A 22,954-nucleotide genomic window follows, 5' to 3' on the forward strand; every position below is an offset into this window, starting at 1 on the left:
GATCTGGCAAGGTTTCTACAGCTGGATGCCCTTCTTAATGCCAACCACTCTGAGAGTGTAGTGGGTGCTTTTTACATGCCACTGACACAGGGGCCAGTCAAGTGGCACTGGCATCAGCCACAACTACAATTTCCATTTTGATTTTACTTGACTTGATAGGTCTTCTCAAGCACAGCATGTTTCCCAATGATTCAAAGGTTCCTTTTTAAATGGGCTGGTTATGCAACACTGTTATCAGCCATGGCTGTGATCTCACTTTACTTACCGGGTCTTCTCAATCACCACATATCTCCAGAGGTCGCAGTCTCTTTTGTTATTGCCTCTGTGAAGGTCGTGCTTCATCACCTCATCCCAGGTCTTCCTGGGGCTTCCTCTTCCACAGGTCCCTTCCATTGTTAGGGAACACTTCTTCACACAGTTCTCCTCATCCATACGCAGCACATGACCATACCAGCACAGTCATCTCTCAGGCCACTTATAGTCTGTCCTGCATGCACACTGACATTACACATCCAGCAGATCATACTGGCTTCATTTCTTTCAAGCCTACATATGTCCTCAACAGCCATGGGCCATGTTTCACTACCATGTAGCATGGCTGTTCACACACATGCATCATACAGTCTACCTTTCACTCTGGGTGAGAGAACAAATACACCAATCATATACTGGGGTAGGAGACTCTGAGCTGAGCTGAATCTCCTTCTCTTCCTCTATAAATTTATGATTTTGTCCTGATTTTATAGATTATTATTATTATTATTATTATTATTATTATTATTATCAAGTTTTAAACATGTGTTTAATATTTTTGTCTTTTTCCAGTGTAGCATTTTTCCCTCTCCATATAGGAGACCATGTCTTCATAGGTGAAGATTCTGTTATCAACGCAGCACAAGTTGGATCTTTTGTTCAAGTCGGCAAAAACTGTGTTATTGTGAGTAAAAATTCTGATGCTTTAAGAAAATGAATGTTCTTCAAAGAATCAAGGAATTGCCATTTTGGATATTATTTTCAATAATGATTTATTTGTTTACAAAAATAGAAATATTACATTTCTAAATTTCTAAGAGAGAGTTATGCTGTAACAGCACAATAAAGTGATGGCTTGTTGCCAACTTAATGTGACAGTCCCAGGAAAGGGAAGAATGTTACTGTTATTTAGCCCCAGGAAACACCGTTTCTAGTTGGTTATGTAACACAAGCATTCTGTGTCTTTAAATTTTCAAATGGTGTTTCTTGGGGCTAAATAACAGTAACATTCTTCCCTTTCCTGGGGCTGTCACATTAAGTTGGCAACAAGCCATCACTTTATTTGTTTGTTTTGCAAGATGTAAAAGTGTGTGTTGAAACATATTCTGTTGTATCTTGGGAGGGTCATTATGCCAATAATAACTATACACACTGGTTCCATTTCATTTCTTTTATTGTTATTTGTTAATCATATCTTCATGAGACTACCTCTTCGACAGGTCCCCTCCACAATTGCAGGTTCGCACTTCTTTATGCAGTTGTCCTCATCCGTATGTATCACATGACCATACCAGTCTCTCTTGTACACTACATCTGATGCCCCTTATGCCCAATCTTTTCTCAAGATGTCTACACTCTGTCATACATGCTCACAGACACTCTATGTCCAGTGGAGCATGTTGGCTTCATTTCTTTCAAGCTTTCGTATGTTCTTTGCTGTCACAGCCCATGTTTCACTACATGGCTTTGTTAATATTTAACCAATTAGTTAATTGATTATTTGATTAATTATTCAGTGTCAGTCAGTCAATCTGCTAAGTTTGTTGAAGTCCTTCCATTGCCATTTGCAACTCTCTCTCTCTCTCTCTCTCTCTCTCTCTCTCTCTCTCTCTCTCTCTCTCTCTCTCTCTACTCCAGGTCTGTTTTCTAGTTTGCACTTTCTATATTTATATGGATGTCAGTGAGAATGTTTGTGGGAGTGGGGAGGGAGAGCAAAAGAAAGAGTGTGTGTGTGTGTATGGGTGCACATTTGTGTGACAAGTCGATTCTTTAAGTATGTGAGAGAGAACATCTGTTTGTGCATGGTGTGGATTTTGTGAAAGGTATGAGTTTTAAACATTTATTTCTGTATCATCATCATCATTTAATGTCCATTGTCCATGCTGGCATGGGTTGGACAGTTTGACCAGGGCTGGCAAGATGGAAAGCTGCACCAGACTCCAATCTGATTTGGCAAGGTTTCTATGGCTGGATGCCCTTCCTAACACCAACCACTCCAAGACCATAATCTGTGCTTTTACATGCCACCGGCACAGGTGCCATTTATATGACACCAGCATCAGTCATGACTACGATTTCACTTACCTTGACGGATCTTCTTAAGCACAGCATATTGCCAAAGGTCTCGGTCACTAGTCATTTCCTCTTTGAGGCCCAAAGTTCAAAGATCATGCTTCACCACAGGTTCCCTCCACAGTTTGAGACTGGCACTTCTTTACACAGCTGTCCTCATCCATAAGCATCACATCACCATACCAGCGCAGTCGTCTCCCTTGCACACCACATCCAATGCTTCTTATGCCCAACTTTTCTCTCAAGATGCTTACACTCTGTCAAACATGCACACTGACATTGCACATCCAGTGAAGCATACTAGCTTCATTTCTTTCAAGCCTACGCATGTCCTCAGCTGTCAGTGCCCATGTTTCACTTCCATGTAGCCTAGCTGTTCACACTTAGGCGTTGTACAATCTGCCTTTCATTCTGAGAGAGAAGCCCTTTGTTGCCAGCAGAGGTGGGAGCTCTCTGAACTTTGCCCAGCCTAATCTTATTCTCAAAAATCCACCACCGCTAATAACTTGGTCACCTAGATACAGAAGTTATCAACTATCTCTAGTTTACCCCCACTGACAGTTGTTGCAGTCTATTTTCTGTACAATTTCTGTGTTTATTGTACCTGTGCATCTTCCACACACAAAAGCTATTTTCCCTGTTAACCTTCCTCTGATATTGCTGCACCTCTTATGTGTCCATAGCTTACACTGGGTACATCTTATGGAGCTTCTACCTACGCCTTTTCTACAGATAGAGCAGGGCCCATCTATCTGAAAGGATTTTTGATTTGTCTGCTTTCCTACTTATTAAGACTTTGGTTTATGCTAGGTTAACTCTTAAGGCCCTTCGATTCTAGACTTTGCTTCCATACCTGAAACTTCATCTCTAGTTCTGGTAGTGTATATATTTATTTATTTTTATGGTTCTACTAACTTATAAGTCAGTATACATCCATTGGTGTGAGTGTCAGATTGATGAAACATACATTGTGTGAGATTAATTGCTGTGCATGGGCAAAAGCCTAATTCCTCAATACTCGTATACGTCGTCGTCGTTTAACGTCCGCTTTCCATGCTAGCATGGGTTGGACGATTTGACTGAGGACTGGTGAAACTGGATGGCAACACCAGGCTCCAATCTAATTTGGCAGAGTTTCTACAGCTGGATGCCCTTCCTAACGCCAACCACTCAGAGAGTGTAGTGGGTGCTTTTACGTGTCACCCGCATGAAGGCCAGTCAGGTGGTACTGGCAACGGCCACGCTCAAAATGGTGCATTTCATGTGCCACCCGCACAAAAAAAAAGATTTCGTGTGTCGCCCGCACATGAGCCAGTCCAGGGGAACCAGCAACGATCTCGCTCGAAAATCCTACAATGGCCCCGCACAAGAGCCAGTCCAGAGGCACTGGTAACAGTCTCGCTCGAAAAATTTCTTGTGTCACCCGCACAAGAGCCTGTCCAGGAGCACTGGCAACGATCTCACTCGAAAGATTTCATGTGTCGCCTGCACATGAGCCAGTCCAGGGGAACCAGCAATGATCTCGCTCGAAAATCCTACAACGGCCCTGCACAAGAGCCAGTCCAGTGGCACTGGCAACGGTCTCGCTCAAAAAATTTCTTGTGTCACCCGCACAAGAGCCATATTCCTTATTTCTTTGAGTTGTAAGAATGAAAGATAAAGAAGCAATAAACTGTAATTTGACCATCCTAAAAAAAGTAAAACTGGTCTTAAATGTCATTTCCACATCCCAGCACCACATTGAGAAGAGGTTCACAACAGAGTTAGACCAAAGACACCCAGTCTTTAAGGATTGTCCAACTCAGAGTGTCATCTCTCATATCCCTCTGTATAATGCAAGCACCAGTAATCTACCAGCTGCCTTAACGAGCTAACAGAGGGTTGTGAGCATCTGGTCAGGGCCTAGTTCATTGATTTTCTCTATTTTGAGGCCAGCAATTTTGAGGAGGAAGGAAATTGATTACATCAACTCCAGTACACAACTGGTATTTATTCCAACAATCCCAAAAAGATGAAAGACAACGTCGACTCTTAAGCATTTTGCCCAACATGCTGACGATTCTGCGAGCTTACCACCTTACAACTCTGAATGGTGTTGTCTGGTGTTTATTCAATATTACACGGAAGTCCAGCACTGTAAGCTATGACTTCTGCAAATCTTATGACTTATTCTGTTCCAATAACTGAACTCTGGAAGTGTCTACAAGTTATCTGAGCATTAAACTAAACGTTAACATGTTTCTAGTGCTCCTTTACATACTGAATTGAAATCTTGCTGAGGTCACCTCTGCCTTTCATCTATCCAGGGTCAATAAAATAATGTACCAGTCAAGGTATTTAACTGACCCCCACCAAAATTACTGACCTTGTGAGTCAACTAAATCAGAAAACATTTTATCAAAGTACTTACTTCCCCTTACGTATTACATTGACAGAAAAATAATTTTCTCAGTTACAGATAAAATATAACAGTGGGACATTTTATTTCCTAAATTTATAGCTTTGAATCTTTATTTCTACCCAACTGTTCTATTTTTATATACTTTTTTCTTGTATGTGTTAATTGAAAAGTCATTTTTATAAAATGTAACAATTATTCAATATAAATCTTTTCTGTCTTCTCTTTTGCCTGTCATCCATTAGGGACGCCGATGCATCTTGAAAGACTGCTGTGCTATTGCTGACAATACTGTCTTGCCTCCAGAAACAGTTGTGCCCCCCTTTACCCTATTTTCTGGTTCACCTGGTATGTGCTTATGCTCCACTAATTCCTCAATATTATTTTACCCATTAATACTTTTTAAATAACTTTAATCTTTTGGCTAAGTACTCCACATGTTTCTCATGTTATTTATGAAACATTTTTGTTTTCTATTTCAAGAATATGTTTCATTTTAAACAAGATGCAGGTGTGGCTGTGTGATTAAGAAGCCTACTTCCCATCTGTGTGGTCTTGGGTTCAGTCCCACTGCATGGTACTTTAGGCAAATGTCTTCTACTATAGCCTTGAGCTGAGCAAAGCCTTGCAAGTGGATGTCGTAGGCAGAAACTGAAAGAAGCTTGTTGTGTGTGTGTGTGTGTGTATACATGCCCCCTTGTCTTCACATCATATGAGGATTGTAAACAAGATCCCCATCATAATAAGCAATGCCATTCATTTCCTGTCTTCATTGTAAAATGTGTCTGACTGTAGAAAATCTGCCTCAACAAATCCATCTGACCTGTACCAGCTTGGAAAAAAGGGACACTAAATGATGATGGTGGCATGAGCAGATATTTTTGTTTGTGCTGGTGATATTAAAAAATATATAAAGCAAAAGAATGTCTTCAGAAGATTGAGAGCAATAAAGTTACCAAAATTTAATGTTTTTAAAAGAAAGCAAAGAAATATTATTTCACTAAATTATTGCATCTCCACACTGTGCTACATTAGAAAACTTTAAATTCCTTTCACATCCATAATTGATATTTGATGTAATTTATTTTGATCACTTTATTTACAGGTCGATTTTGCGGAGAACTACCAGAGTGTACACTTGAAATGATGTTTGATGTAACCAAAGGTTTTTATCAGAACTTTGTGCCTCTAAATAAAAGCAAATAGAAAAATCTCCCTATTTATATATATATTTCATGTAAGTATATTTCAATTCATCATCATCATCATTTAATGTCCATTATCCATGCTGGAATGGGTTGGATGATTTGACCAGACTCCAGTCTGATTTGGCATGGTTTTCTACGGCTGGATGCCCTTCCTAACACCAACCACTCCAAGAGTGTAATGGGTGCTTATACATGCCATTTGCATGACACCAGGGTGTTTTTATGTGTACTCCTGGCACGGGTGCCAATTTGTGTGGCATCGGTCTCTGCCAATTGTTCATCCACTAAGTTTGTGTGTCGTGTTTAGTTCGGATCTGTTGGAATAATGTGGAGTGTAAGGATTGCAGGCAAAGGAGCTGGTGACAGTAAACAGAAAGTAGATATCTATATACGTGTGTGGTGGAAGAAACCCAGGGCATTGTTTAGGCATAGTAAGAATGGAAGTTTGACAAATCTGGTAAACTAGAGTCTTTACTGATGCAAATGGCATCAATAAAGAGCTGGTTCTGTGGTTTCCAGTTTCTTCAGGCAATTGACTACAGCTGAGGATCCTGACTGAATCTTGTCGAAAGGAAGGCAGGGAGCTAGCAAAACAGTGCAGTTTGAATTCAGAACATATAGACTGACAAACTTTCACTGAGTTCAACTTTGCCTTTCATAAGTACCAGTTATGCTTTGGGGTCAAATGTAATCCGCTTAGTCCACATTCTCCTGAAATTTCTAGCCTTGTGCCAAAATTTAAAACCATTATTACTTTTGAAAGGTATAGTGATGGAAACCCTTTAGAATTCACATTATTTTGTCAAGTACAATACTTATATATTTGCATATTGATTTAAATTAATCATGCATTATCTTGTAGCTTTGAGATTTCAAAGATGTAATAGTCTATTATTACAATGATGTTCTTAGGGAGGTGTGAATCCAGACCTGCCCGGTTTGAACATAAAACAGGTAGAAAATTTGTGGTCAAATATTGCCAGTTTAAATGCTAAAGGGTTAATGGGATATTAAGTGTATCTGGTATTATGCCTTACTATAAGAAGGAAGTTTTGATATTTCAAACAAGGCCCTTTAAAGTGTGTTGAAGGCCGTGAATGAAGCTGTCCTTATTTGTGTTAAAAATCAAATGGTAAATTGATTTATTTTATAAAATTGAAAGGCAAGTTTCTTCTAATTATTTCTCACAACTAAAATAGAAAATACAAATTTTTTTTTTTAATTCTGCCGAAATTCGTCAGTATTTTTAATAAGTTTCATCTAATTTCATTGATTTCTTTCAGTTTCCAATTTTCAAGAGTTTTTAGACTTTATTGGTGTACTTTACTGAGAATTTTTTGTAAAACAACACTGAAAATATTCTAATTTGAAATCCTTTTTCTGAAAACAGTAAATAGCTTTAAATTAACATCATTGCATCAATAAATTGTTATTTTTGTCTTCTTCCAGATTACATTCATTTCAGTGGTGAAAGTGGAACAAGTTTAGTCACACATGCAACAGTTTGTTCCATTTATTGTTTATCAGACCAAACATTGTCAAAATACTGTGCTACCTGCTTTCACATTTTGCTGGAAAATAAAATCATTTACTTTGAAAATACAAAGCTAAATCACATGAACTCCTCCTCTTTTTATCAGATTCTAAAGCTTCTGTTTTCTTTCATACTTTTATGAATCAATTTATGGTTTAAATAAATTGCAGTTGGTTTTTCTTTCAGTACAATCAGTGGTTTGTATTTACCTCATTTTGTGAGGCAACAGATTCTTGTTCTATTGGTGCCGTACATTAGATTCCAAACTTTAACAAATGTATTGGCACCACACAAACAAAAACACCAATAACTTATGCTTTACTGTAGCATGTGAGTAGCCAACACATAAACCCACAGGCTGTTGTACTTTCACATCCAACTCCAGTTATTGGTTGTTTTATTATTATTAAGATGGCAAACCGGCAGAATCATTTGCACGCCAGGCAAAATGCTGCTAAGCATTTTGTCCTTCTTCATGTTCTGAATTCAAATTCCACCAAGGTCAACTTTGCCTTTCATCCTTTTTTGGGTTGCACACTGGGCTTGATGTAATTGACTAGACACCCCTCCCACAATGTTTCAGGCCTTGCGCTTATAGTAGAAAGGATAATTATCAAGGCAGCAAGTTGGCAGAATTGTTAGCCTGCCAGGCATAATAATGCTTAGCGGTGTTTCGTCTGTCTTTGCACCGAGATCAAATTCCAACATGGTTGACTTTGCCTTTCATCCTTTTTGGGGTCAATAAGATAAGAACACTGGGGGTCAATGTAATCAGCTACCCCCTCCCCAAAATTGCCGGCCTTGTGCCAAAATATGAAACCATTATTATTGTATAAAAAATGGTGATGTATAGCACATTACAGCATTTAATTATATTTCTTAGTTCAGATCCTACCAAAGTTAATTGTCTTTCATCCTTCCAGAGGTGAGGAGGGAATAGGGGCCAATACAATAAGTAACATGCTATGGTGGTAAGAGTTGGCAAGGATCTAATCAATTCCTCCTCCGCCTCCTCCCCTGAAATTGTTTGATTTTGTGCCACTATTATAATTAAATAATTGGCATTATTATTTTCAAAACTAAAAGAAATTTTAGAATGTATTTCCAGTCATAGAGAATTCTACAATTGTCTGCAGTTTTAAAGTGTTAACATTTCCTGCTACACAATAATTTTCATAATTCTGCTCCAGCTTGTTTTGTTTATTTCATGCAATGAGGTAATTAGAAATCTTTCTGATCAATTCTTTTTATCAATTATATATTTATTTAATTTTTCTTGATGGAAGGGGTCATATTTTTATTTGTGTCCTACAGTTGCTCAACAAATTATTCATTGAATAAATACATTAATTAAAATATCTCAGTAAAATAGTAATCAGTGGGGTTTTTTTTTTTTTTCAACCATTTTGAACATTTGTAAACTAATAAATGAACAGACCTTTGGTCCTAGTTTCAGAGTACACACGTTTGTCTTTTTGTTCTGTTTTTTATTTTGGAATTTTAAACATTCCAGGTGTAATTTTTTCTTCCTTTTTTTTAAGCCAGTTGGCAGGCGTTTAACAGGGATTTGACTGTTATTTGTAACAAGTCAAGTCATCTCTGAGCCTCCCCACATTAACATTTTTTCAAGAGGTGGAATGGTTGATGGTATCAAAGAATGCAGATATTCATGCAAGTCTGTTTCTTTGCAGTTTTAATTATTGTTAAAAAACAATTTAAGATTTACTTTTGTAAAACTTCTTTGAATTGACCTTGAACAAATTCCAAGTATTTCTGATTCTCTTCATCTCATCCACTGGACAAATTACATCCTTAAGGAACATAGTCCTATGTGCTAATCCTTCATTAGATCTTATTCTTTAATCCTTCTTCAATAATCACAAAATTAAGAATATTTCTTGGTTAATTGAAAGAGAAAAAAAAACACTGGTGAAAAAGAGAAAAATTAGTTTTGGATCATAATTCATTTACAGGACACTGTATATTAACAGAATGCATGATGTTATTTTTGCCTCCTACTCATTGTAAAATTTAGACAAATAAATTAACTTATAAAAACTTTTAATTTTCCATATTTATTTATTTGACTCACAAATGAAAAAAAAAAATTTAACAAAATTGATAAAATTAATTACAAAAATAATTTCAAGTCATTCATTCATCAGATCTTGTAGTTTTTCCGAAAACTAACCCAATTTTTTTAAAACATTCAACCCTAAAATATATAACAGCAATAAAAATGATCAAATGAAACAAAATGAGAACAAATTTAACAACAAACCTAAAAATATCATCTTGTTTGAAAAAAAAAAAAGATTCTACAATTTAACCAATAACTGAAGATTTATGATACAATGTCCATTTGTAGAGTTTGTTGTCCACTTTGTTAATATATTTAAAATATAGTGAACTAAAATTATATGAGCAAAAGATTTTTTTTCATTAAATCTGCTTTTAAAGAGGATTGGGACATTTTAAGTTAAATATTTGTTTCTTTTATTTGAGGAAATGGCAGTTTTCTTTGTAAGCAGAACTCTCTCTCTCATCCACACACCATCAACTGTGATATATTCCAAGGTTCTGTTATATCAACCATATTCTTTCTCCTTTCCACCTGTAACCTATTTGGTTCGTGTAGAGGATACAACTCTTCACTTCTCCCTTAATCCGTAATATACAAAGGTCATCTATACATCAAACTTAGATCTTGCAATTATTGATCTCATATTCATAGCAAAACCCATAGCCCCCAAAAAATAACCTTCCTCTCTATTGGAACCACAAAATATTTCAGCCCTAAAACAGCTGCTGATTCTCTACAAAGCTCAAGCAGAAGCTACAATAGAATACACTTTCCATATTTGAGATGACATGGCTTCTATATCACATGCCTGATTGATAACAAACTCCAACTGCTGTGTCACAGGCATACACTCTCCTCACTCTCCTCCTTCTAGTCTTCTTACTACAGCAATTCAATTCATATCGTCAGTATTCAACTGCAACCATGTCTTAGTCCTATCTCCCCATAATGTCATCAGCCACACCCTCCCCTCCTTTGCAATCGTTGAAGCTAAACATGAATTTGACTGGTGAAAGTCAAGGGTAAGACCCCACCTTCTAGACCAGTGGGTCTCATCCATTTTTTTTACCATGGACCCCTTTGATTCCTATTTTAGTTAGGTGGACCCTCAAAGCCATTCGATCCTTTAAAAAATCCTATTATATTTTTAGAATTATTATAAGGAAATGTATAAAAAAAATCATTGAAATATTTTTTTAAGTAAAACCAATTTATTGAAGATAAATTGAAATAAAATTTACATGGAGCCTAGTTGAGAACCACTTTTCTAGACTAAAACCATAATAAAACTAAATAATCAACACTGGACACAACAGCCTCCCCCCACCCACCCACCTTGAACGACCACCAACGAATGCATAATCTCTAATACCTTCCAATGAATGTATAGTTTTCCCCACTCAAATTTATCATTCTCAACCTCAGCTACAATTTGGTCAGTCTCAATTATGTTATTGTCTCTATGGACGAGAAATGAAATGAAGTATGTCTCAATCGCAGATGTAAAGAATATTCTATTATGGGTTGTTGCACAATAAAATAGTAATTTATGTCTGTATGATACTATAGGAAAGCTGTTCTTCAATATAAGACATGTTCATTGCTGTTCTGGGCTTTAAAAATGTATTCCGAAACAATGAAGAATTATTTTCAAAAAATGAAAAAAAATAAATATGATATGAATTGATGGGAAAATACTCAAAAAATACCAGTTGCAATTGGTAAAAATATTATAATCATTAGCTTCATGTCTGTGATTCCATTTTTTATAAAATTGGTGCACAGTCCTGAATTCTTTTTCATCTTTATATTTTATATTTAGAAGGCTGATTCAGAAACATTTTTGCCAAATTAAAAAAAAATACTATTAACAATTTCAGCTGATTATTGGAAAAATAGTTCAATATATATTTATAAATTTGATAAGAGTGTGAATGGAGCCCAACTATTTTCACAAAAAAAAAAAAAACATTGAACTAGTTAGCACATGCATCAGCAGAGGTAAACAGATGTAAAACATTCACTAAAATAAACATTATTATAGAACCTACAGCTGAACCTGCTTGAGATACAGCACCATACCAATACATACCTTTCCTGCCTTGTCTGCGAAAGATTGTTGCAATGGATAGTTTTGAGTAGGTTATAAATATTGCAACAAGGCTCCATGATACAACCTATAAGTAAAAACAAATTTTAATATTAGGGGGAAAAAATTTTAAAAAGAACAATACCATGTAATAGGTTGTTTCCTCCGTGCGACAACCTACATGAGATAGACCTACGATCAAAGGAGGCCCAAGACTTGATTATTAATCTTTTCTGAAGAAATAACAAACCTAGGACAACAATCCAATGAGATTTTTTTAAGGCAGTAAATTAAGAATTGAGGGAGATTTAGCTCCTCTTTCTAGCATAGCAGTTATATTGCAGAGAGCTGTGGCTCACATTTTAGGAGAAATAAAAATGTTTAGGTGCATTTTAAAATGTATTAAAGATATATATTTTCACCTATAAATATAATTTAAAGTTGAGGAAATTTTTTTTTTTTTTTTTTTGTTGAAACGAAGCATTATTGATGAGAAAAAATTTGAAGGATATTTTGCCAACATCTAATTAAAAGTATTTAACAATGCTAACTCCTCTTACATCTGCTACTTTCTAGGTAACTCCTTCCTCATCTACTACTCTTAGTTTGATTAAGCTGTTTATCATTATATTCTATATTAAGACTAGATTTCGATGGCACATCTAGCTACCAATTTGTCACAGAAGTGAACACGGCCAATGTTATGCTGAAGCACCACTTTGGTGAACTTTAAAGCTAATATGAGATAATGTTTATATTCATGTTCAAAGCTGTCATCTCTTAAAATGTAGAAATGATTCAATGAGGAGAGTACCATCAAACAAGAATATTGCACTCAATATCACCTTGATGAAAGAGCTACAGTGTGGATTATTTTAGAAACGGTATCAATCCTAATAGGGAAATGCATTCAAGGCTGCAAGTTGGCAGAACTGTTAGCAGCATTTTGTTCCTCTTTATGTTCAGAGTTCAAATTTCACAAAGGCAGACTTTGCCTTTCATCCTTTTGGGGGTCGATAAAATAGGCACCAGTTGAGCACTGGGGTCGATATAATTGACTTAACTCTTCCTTGAAGTTGCTGGCCTTGTGCCTAAAATTGAAACCAATATTAAATTGCATTCAACTTCCCCTGATCCTACTCCCAACACTCACTATGTGTTTCATTTAATTTTCAAAATAATCAAGAATTTGGAGTGTTTTCATATAATAACTGATGTTTCTTTTATTTACTGTTAAAGTGAAATTTTAATCTATGAACAAACATTGACCAGAAATTTAGTCGAATGTATTGAGCCTAGTATTTGACAGGGACTTTGTTAAATCGACTTTGGAAAGCTGAAAGTTGATCTTGTCAGGAAATGAACTCAAAATGCAAACATCATCATTTAACATCCATTTTCCCATGCTGGCATGAGTTGGGCAGTTTGACAGGAGCTACCACCAAGTTCCAATCTGTTTTGGTAGCATTTCTACAACTGGATGCCCTTCCTAACACCAACTAGTTTACAGAGTGCACTGGGTGCTTTTTACATGGCACCAGAACCAACAGGATCACCAGGTAAGGCATTTTGTTCAATGCTCTATTTATTCTGCAAATTCAGTGCTCTTAGGGGTAAGCATTGACAACAATATATAGCTTTAAAATCATCCACCCCAAAAATGTTAGAAAATAATGAATTTACAAATCCATCCTGAAAGGTTGTAGATGATTGAATCAAGCCCTCGTATATTACTAGTATTTATTTCTACAACCACATACAAATAGAAAACAAAATTAACCTCAGTAGCGTTTGAACTCAAAGACATAACTACATACTACAACATTATTCAGCATCTTACCATTTTTGCTCCTTTACCAATTTTACTCTCATTTCATCCAGACATATTACTTCTATTGTGGATGTTCAGATTTTAAGAATATTTAACTAATTTTTGAAACTGAACCTTTCCAGACTGTTTATGATTCAAACTTCCTGTTTTAGTGATCTAAATTGAAACTTCCAACGAAATTTCATTCTAATCTCTGTTCTATACAGTAAATAACAAATTCATTTAAGTTATTTTGCTAAATTCATTATTTTTAGAATTACCGGAAACAAGCATTTTTCAACAGAAATATGGTAACAAAAAAGTTCAATAGTATTTTACCAATCTTTAATTGTTAGATCTCAAACTATGATGTGTGTACACGTGTGTGTGTGAGAGAGAGAAACATATAGACTGAAAACTTTGTGCTCTATATAATTCTTCAGCATTTTTACTCAGTTTCAACTGCATAAATAATCGTCCATGCTGGGGCACTACCATAAAAACAAGAAAGAGTTAGGATGAAGAACATAGAAATAAGGAATATATCTAATGTAGCCCATCTGATACCACTATTTCAACACTCAGCAATAACAGCAACTGCTACACAAACAAACCTACAAAGGAACAACTGCATAATCACACAATGTACAAGAAACAGCAACCTAATCTCTCCCAAATCACATTAACCATATTGTAAAAAGAAGGACATGTTAAATAAATTGGTCCTTGGTACACTATTCCTGAAAATTAATAGATGGAATAATCAATAGTTTGATGGCATTTGATCATAAGCTTTTTTAGATCAGGCTTTAAAAACAGCACACAAAATATAACAGCAAGTGCTCAGTATATATTCCATTCAGTGTACACACCATCTCACTGTACACTTATACATGCACATCCAATGGGGCATACTAGCTCCATTTCTTTCAAGCTTTCGCATGTCCCCTATGGTTGTAGCCCATGTTTCACTGCCATGTAGCATAGCTGTTTGCACACAGGCATCATACAATCTGCTTTTCATTCTGAGGAAGAGGCCCTTTGTTGCCAACAAAAGTAAGAAGCTCTCTGAACTTTGCCCAGCCAGCCATTCTTATTCTAGTAACTATCTTTTCAGAGCATCCCCCTCCACTGTTGACTTGGTCACCAAGAAAATGAAAGCTATCAACTGCTTCTAGGTGTCCCCACTGGCATTTGATAGAATCTATTTTCTGTATATTTCTAATGTTTACTGTACCTGTTGGTGATGGTGCAACATAAAAAGACCTGTGCTATTGCCACGTAAAAAGCAACCAGCACACTCTGTAAAGGGGCAGGCATTAGGAAGGGCATCCAGCCATAGAAACCATGCTAAAACATATGGCTGAAGCCTAGTGCAGTTCTCTGACTTACCAGTTCCAGTTAAACCCATGCCAGCATGGAAAGCAGCTATCAAATGATGATGATGACAGCTAGATAAAAAACAAATTATCCCAAGACACTGTAAACCTCCTGCTTCAATTTGTACTAATTATGTCAACCCCCATTCACCATCCAAACCAACAAATAATACTGAGACGCCAGGCAATGCTAAGCATTATTCAGAGTGATTGCAGATTCATGATTCAACAACAGGCTTTGTGAGGTTTTATATGAAAACAGACCAACAAAAATGGTAGAAGCAGTAATAGTGTTCAAAGGAAATCAATAATTACTACAAATTCAAGAAAATCTTAGATGAAGGTCATTAGGAATAAGCTGAAAGAACCAAGATCTACACAAAATACTAAACAACACAATGTTTGAAATGATTTATTAATTAAATCAGGTGTAGGCGCAGTTAGCTCCCTTGACAGGGGCTGATTAAATAAGCTCACAACTAGATGGTGCAAGTAGCGTTTAGGTTCTGACACGAAGCCCTGGCACACTCTTTTTGCATCGAGACGTCGGAGAGCAAGGACATGACCTAGCAATCTCTTGTACACACGCAGACATGAGGTTGTAGTGACGTCATTTGGCGCCAAAATACAGTCGCCATTACTGCGTTTTCATCCACGCATGCGCAGGGACTAGTTCCGGAAGGAACACAGGAAGAGTCCCATGCGCATGCGTAGTTCGACTCTCAACATTTTCCCGCATTTTATCTTCCTCTTGCGTCGACAACTTCATGAGCATGGATGTGTCAAGCAGTGTCTCCAACATTCCAACTCTGGAGACAGTCTCTTCGTTGACTGATCTCCACCGAGCCAAGACGTCCAACAGAGCTCTCTCACATGTCAGCACCAGAGCTTCACAAATAACCACGGAAATCATTCAGAAGGCGTCTCAGCAACCAAAGGGCGAAGTGCTGCCTAATTAACTCTGTAAATAAATATTGTTGTGTTGATAGTTCAGAATCTGCATTCCGTTGTATCTTCAGAATTTAATGTACGAAAGCGGTGTACACCTAATGGTGTATAACCACTTTCCTATAAGGTAATACACGGAAGAGTTCATAAGTGAAGAGCTATGTTCATCAAACTCTTTCTATTATCATTTAACTTGTATATATTTGAGACCAAGAGTAAAGGTATTTAAAGTCACAGCTTTGTTCTTTGAATTCATTGCACCATGTTCCTTTATCAAATGATTTTACAGCCTTTGGAACAGAGTCATCAAAAGATGGCTTCACAACTTGAGAACACGACCATCTAAATATGTTTCAAATTAATTGACCTTGTCAACCATTTTTACATTTACATCTCTAGTTTCCATCAATTTAGTCTTTGATCACTCTCAGGTGATTTATTCCTTGATGCATATATAGTACCAGGATGGATTTGAACAAGGAGACTTCATTTCTAAACTAAGAGTAGTAACCCTTAACTATGTTATTGTGCCAATGGCATAGTCGATAACATATCCAGGAATACAACATCTGGTGACAATCAGATGTCAGGTGAAAAATTCTAATCACCCATAAAAGACTTTCTGAAAAATCTAACAAAACAAACGTTAGTCATAGAAACCTGTACGTTTGGTAAGAATAAAGAGAAAAGAAGTATAAAAATGAGAAGAGGAATGCATTAACAACTGTGGAGGTCGTTCTGAACATTGTTTAATGACTGCTCGAGTAACATTAGCTCTGGCTTTATCACATGAAATGGATTAGGGAAATCTCTCCCTAGTCTATTATAGGTAATATTCTCTGATGCTCTAATACCTAGTCCAGGTGGGTGAATTTGCAGACTGTTCTGTCCACAAACATTCACACTCCAAGGATAACATTATTCCCCGTCTCATGATATAAGCTGTAGCATCACTACAGCATTCAGTTATCATTATAATATTATTTTTACTGTTATTATTACTGTAACCAGGTAAAAAACACCCACGTTGGTACCATGTAAAAGGCACCCCTTCTTATGCCACATAAAACAATGATGATGACTAGAATTATTTAGAAGTATTTCATTAGCATTTACATTTTATAGGTTTGAAGAAAATACACCATCAGAAAAACACTTAAACCAACACACACACACACACACACAAACACACTGCACTAGAATTAACTTGATATGAATCAACCCTTTAGCAGTTAAACTGGCCATACCCAGCCAAAATATTCTACCCATTTTATGTTCAAACCTGCTAGAATTGGCCTCTCATACATACCCTACAATGTCATTTTAGAAATAAGCAATCACATCAACAAAATCTCAACACTACAAGATAATGCGTGATTAATGAAAACAATGTAAATAAATAATCTGAATGCTGCACAGGTAAACAGTACAAGATGGTTATTAAACAGAAATGGAATTAAGCTAGAAAACAGTTGAAACTTACCAATATAACAGGTCCAGAACTTTCATTCTTAAAAAATGGGTTTGGACTTAAAACAGCCAAAGTTAGTTCATATGAGGCAAAGATCAAACCCAATAAGGTCGTAATGGAAAAAGCAATTACGTTGGTGCTGGGTAAGAAATATGCCACAAAACAAGTAATTGGATTTGCCATGATGTTCAGCAACACAGACAAAAAATAAGGATAGTTACCATAGGGCAGACAAGCATATGACTGTATGGCAGGAAGAACACCATTTGAGAGGGCATTCAGTAATGTTGTTAGAAATATAAGATAGATGAAGAGTGAGAGAGAAATATGCTTGGTGCGACTACAAACTAAGTCATTATTTCCATCATCAGAATTTTCACTTCTGTCGTTGGTACCTCTATAAAGATGATCCACTGATTCCCCAGAAGCACCAATTTCACTGCAGTCACAAGGTGAAACAAAAGCATCCCTGTCATTCAGCTCTACAGTCGTGGTCTGTTGACTTTGAGATGGAGTCATTTTAGAGTCTTTGCGTACGAAGGTTTTCTCGTTAATTACCATTTCATTCTTACAAATTGAAAGAGTATTTAGTAATGTGAACGAGATTCCAGACAGTAGCATCATGGTGAAGAGAAAGAGAAAGAAATCCCTAACAGGAAAGTGAGGTGGCATCAATTGAGGATATAATTTGTATGTTGTAATGTTGTCAACATCAGTTGTGGAAATGTTCCTACATTCTATATTTTTAGCACCCTGCCCCAAAGCAACAAAGCTGGGTAAAAGGCCACTTAAGCCTTCCCCAATGAAATAACTAATCAAATATTTTTCTTGAAAGTTGGCAACAAATGGGAAAAAAGCAACTGATGAAGTACAGTCAACCAGAGCAAGAAAAAATTCTAGTAAAAGCAAAGCAGAGCTGTGTTGTCTTCCAGCAATGATTGTAACCTTATCCCAAAAGAATGATAACAGCATACACGCTGAAGAGCCAATAATAAGAAGAGTCAATATGACTTTCTTTTCATTAAGAATATTTGGCAGAAACACACTGATAAGGGTGTAAGTTATTGGACCAATATTTGCAAGTTGGATGACAACAGACAGATATGAAGGAAGATCCCATTTCTCAGGTAAATTCTGTACAAGAATTGGTAACTCAACCCAGATACCATTAATGGCAATCCAAGAGCCAATTCCAAAGACACAAAGTAAGGAATGGACAATCACAGAATTTTTTTCACAAGTAAATTTCATTTTGATTCCAGCTTTTGATGGTATTCTTGGTAAGTACTGCTATTTACCTCAGTATCACTGGATCTGAAGATTACCTAAAATTAGAATAAAGAATAAATAACTTTAACAGAAGCACTGCGAGAAAATATAATTAAAAATAACATTCATTATGTATATGTAAGAGTAATGTTTGTTGAAAATTTCCTAAACCATTTTAACTAATTTCATAATCACCCTCATCACTTTTCCATTCATGTTTAAGTTAAAGGAGACAGAGGATGTCTTCTTCAATACATTATCTCACCACTTGTTGCAATACTTTGTCATTTGTAAGGTTCAGTGCCATGAGGTCAGCTTCCATCGTTTCTTCCTTAGTTTTCCTCTTCACATGTTCCATGCTGAACTCTTCTTTAAACATCTCTCATTCTCCATACACATCACTCATACCAGTGCATAATATATCCTATTTCTTTTACAACCAGTTTTGTTCTCAGTTCATTTGTGTTCTGTTGTCCATATACATAAACATTACACATCCAATGGAGTAGCTGTGCCTCATTTCTTTCTTCACTGCACACATCAACTGCATTCAATGCCCAACTTTCACTTCTAAGCAACACTGCATTTCATAGACAAACATCATACAATGTGTGTTTCACTTACAGACAGACTCCTCCCTCTTTTTGCCAGTATTTACTCCGTGTAATTTCTTCAACCAGTCTTAGGCTACTGTTTTCAGAAAACCAACACTGTTATTGTGTTACTTTGGTAAAAGAAGCTGTCAATTACATCCAGAGAGTATTTGAAAGAATTCCTTTCATGCATCCACATATTGTTAACTACTCCAGTCCATCTACTACATAAGAAGCTTTTCTTCACTGTCAGTCTGCCATTGATGTTATTGCATCTCTGGTACACTTATGATTTACATTAGGTCCACATAGTACACAGTTCCTACCAACTCCTTTTCTGCAGATTGTAGTCGGCAAAGCTGAACGATGGAGACAACCATGAGGTTTGTTAGACAACGATTTTAAGTGTGTTGACACAATGAAAAATTGCCTGTTTAATATTTAGCAGCAAACTCTGTTGTTCTTTGATGTAAGTCACAAGTGTCAAAGCCTATAAAACAATCCCACGAAAACAAAAAAACCAGTAAAATTCAAAAAGTATAAAACAAATCAAACTATATCAAAATATGTTAAGGGTAAAAGAGTGTGGGGGGAAGAAAGAGTGACAGAGCAAAATATTTTCCCCAATTTTGTATGTAAATATGTAAAGTTATCTAAAACAATTACATCTATATTGTCAAGTTATTCAGAACTGTTCACCATTTAAAATGACATGTATAAACATGAAGTCATTTAAGACTTTCATGATGGGGAATGACAAGTTAGCAGTACATAACAAATCAGCAAATTGCACCATCATTTATTTAGCTTATCAATATTATCTTGGCATTCCTGATAAAGGGGAAAAAAACGATAAAGAAATAATGTAGAGATGTTCATACAATGCAAAGAGATGATTTATTAATTCCTTATGTATTTTGGGTACAACACCCACCTATAAAGGAAACAAAAACAGGGTTAGAAACCAGACCAGCATGCAGAAAGTATGATCACCTGAGTTGGCATGGGAAAGAGGGGTAGGAGAAGGGTGTGGAAGTACCAGCAGCAAGTCACCGTGGCACACCACGGCCACTAACAATGCTTTTTATCATTGGGGACTGCTGAGGCAACTACAAACCTTCACCACTGCTGCAGTCACTATCCGCTGTAGTAGCACAACCACTACAATTGCTATCCTGCTGTTGTTGCTACTTCCATACATTCACCCCACCCCCCTCCTGCAACTACTACCACCACCACCACTGATGGCACTAGTGCTGCTGCTGCTGATGATGATGATGATGATGATCCTTCCACTAACAAAAATCTATGGTAATCTTTAGTCTCTTAAAAAGTCATTAACTGTTCTTCTTCTGCTGGTGGACATTTTCTGCTAAGTCTTCTTATCATAAGAAACTATCTGCATTATTTCTTTATTGTGTCTTTCTATCACAATAACTGAAGTAATTTATTCAACGTCAGCTACGATTGTTGCTAAACTTATCAAGGGTGATGTCTCAGTGGTTGTCAGGGTAATCGCCCCTAATGACATCATCTTCTACCCTACCGAGGGGGTCTTGGCCACCCTCCAGCTCAGACAAGCTGAATCACCAGCAGACCTCGGACCAATATCCCCACCTTATCCTCAGCTGCTATACATGGCTTCCAAAAAAGATTTCCTCTCTGCTCTGAAGTCTTTCCCTCTCAGTAGGTGTCAATGGTCTCCAACCTAACCACCTCAAAGACTTACTGCCTCCTCTTTCTGCTGAAGCCAGGCACCACCTGCTGAGTGCAATTACTACTCTCAGTAACAAGTTCATTCATGATGCCCTGGACTCTTATTCCCAACACCTCTTCTTTTTGGCCTGCTTAATCACTCTTGGGAAGAGGGACTGTGGCATATGCCTCATCCACATGGCCAAGGTTATCTGCAGGTCTGTCACATCTGAAAAAGGCAAGGAACTCAGCCCAGAGAAGCTAGGAGTCACCTATACTGCCAGACAATTCTTCAATGACTATGCTCCCAAGTCAGCACTGAGTGATTCCAGGCACCTCAGTGTTAAGGCTGACATGAAAAATGCTTTCAATTGTCTGCACCATGAACGCTTTCTCAAGGTCTGCATCCACAGCACCCCATCGGCTTACCTGTCATATGGGTCCCTGAGCATGCTCCTCATTGCATATAAGGTCATACCATCTATGACTGGTGTCCAACAGGGTGATCCATCATGCCTCCTCTTTACTCTCAAGGTGGATGGTATTGCTTAGAGTATCAGGAGTCCTTTCAATGACTGGTACCTGGATGGTGTGATGATAGGTGGGCCTGCAGAGAGTGTCTGCCATGACCTCTGATCAGTGGTTCCCATTCTGGCAAGAATAACTCGTCCAAGTCAGAGGTCATGAACATCAATTACAATGCAGAGGGCTTCGCAGCCTCCATCTCAGAAGTACAATCATTGCTCCACCAAGTGCAGGTGACCTCAAGAGAGGATATCCTTACCCTTGGTTCACCAATCCCTCTGTCTATCACTCACTTCAGCTTCAGTTCCAGTCTTCACCAGTTCAAAACTCTGACCAGCAGACTGAACTTGATCAACACCCATCTGGCATTCTTCCGGTTAAACTGTTCTGCCATGCTGAAGCTTCTATATATCTTCCGTAGTGTCCCTTGCTACAGTCACACATCATTCCTCACAGATCTTAATGCCTGTATCCAATGGGCCACTGAGAAGATATGCAATGTCTGATTTGACAACACTGGGTGGTAACAGACCACCTTACCCATCAGATATGGCAGCCTCCAGTCTCTGGTCTCACAGGGCTTGCCAGCATTTCTCTCATCAGTGACCTCTGGACATGTCCTCATCAACAGGGTTCTCCACAATGCAACCAAACTTATAGTGATCAGGGATTGTGAGGTGGCCTACATGAGATGGAGTCAACTCGGTCTCCACTCTGTGGATGTCCATCTACCTCTCCCTTTTGTGGATAAGTCTCCACCAACACCACCACCAAAGAAAAAATGGGATGCCATTCAGCACTGTGTGATCTCAGTGGGGATAATGCACCATCTCGACCAGCACTGTCTGGCATATTTCCGCTCAACCTGCCTGGCTCAACGCAACGCCATCACCCTTGACTATCACTCAGCTGGATAGTAACTGTTTGTGCATAGGTGTTTCCCTGAGGCTGGACCTTCAGATCTGTGAGCCTCACAAATGCTGCTGCAAATTCACTGCAGATTCTTTTGGCTTCCATCCATTGTCAGGCTATTATAGAGCTGATTGCCTTCTATGTCATGCAGCTCTCAATGAGGGACTAGACAGAGAGAACAGAAAATACAGAGAATAAGAGAAATCAGTAATAGAGATATTGTGAGTACTAACTCAAACACTATAATAGAAAGTGAAAGGAACAAACATAGCAATATAAATAATCAGGTAGAAAAAGGAGATAAAGAAAGTAGAGTTAGATATAAGAAATGTGATTGTGTAACAAATAAATTTTGCCCATTAGAATCTAAGTGTATAATTAAAGAAACAGTGTACAGGTGTAAAGTAATTTCAGAGGGACAGGTATACGACTATACTGGTGCTAGCAAGACCACTGAAGGAATGGTAAGATAGTATAGGAACATAAACACGTTAGCAAGTATTGACCTAATTTCAGACAGCAAGCGGCTTTATTCCTCACCAGTCAGGTCGAAAGTCCAAAATATGGGACTATTTTTAGTAACACTCACACCATGTACATGAATAATTCTGGTTGAACTAATACTCTGCTCAAATGCTATCTGAAATACAGTTAAATTTTATTCTGATGAAACAGCACCAGCAATTAAAACTAAAATGCATAATTTGCAGTGTGC

General features: G+C 37.3%; 2 protein-coding genes across 2 annotated transcripts in view; one reads left to right on the forward strand and one right to left on the reverse strand.

The window, feature by feature from the left end:
* Positions 1 to 9,526, forward strand: part of LOC106867899 (dynactin subunit 5) — a 21,788-nt gene extending 12,262 nt beyond the window's left edge. The window contains exons 4-7 of the mRNA XM_014912967.2: positions 826 to 937; positions 4,969 to 5,071; positions 5,829 to 5,960; positions 7,381 to 9,526. Coding sequence (XP_014768453.1) covers positions 826 to 937; positions 4,969 to 5,071; positions 5,829 to 5,929 — 316 coding nt within the window. The 3' untranslated portion in view covers positions 5,930 to 5,960; positions 7,381 to 9,526. The remainder of the gene's footprint in view (positions 1 to 825; positions 938 to 4,968; positions 5,072 to 5,828; positions 5,961 to 7,380) is intronic.
* LOC106867900 (solute carrier family 52, riboflavin transporter, member 3-A) overlaps positions 9,525 to 22,954 on the reverse strand; it is a 28,499-nt gene continuing 15,069 nt past the window's right edge. The window contains exons 2-3 of the mRNA XM_014912968.2: positions 17,258 to 18,570; positions 9,525 to 11,725 (exon numbers count right to left, since the gene is read on the reverse strand). Coding sequence (XP_014768454.1) covers positions 11,525 to 11,725; positions 17,258 to 18,496 — 1,440 coding nt within the window. The 5' untranslated portion in view covers positions 18,497 to 18,570 and the 3' untranslated portion in view covers positions 9,525 to 11,524. The remainder of the gene's footprint in view (positions 11,726 to 17,257; positions 18,571 to 22,954) is intronic.

Source organism: Octopus bimaculoides, chromosome 1 (assembly GCF_001194135.2).
Source record: "Octopus bimaculoides isolate UCB-OBI-ISO-001 chromosome 1, ASM119413v2, whole genome shotgun sequence".
NCBI classification, from domain to species: domain Eukaryota; kingdom Metazoa; phylum Mollusca; class Cephalopoda; order Octopoda; family Octopodidae; genus Octopus; species Octopus bimaculoides.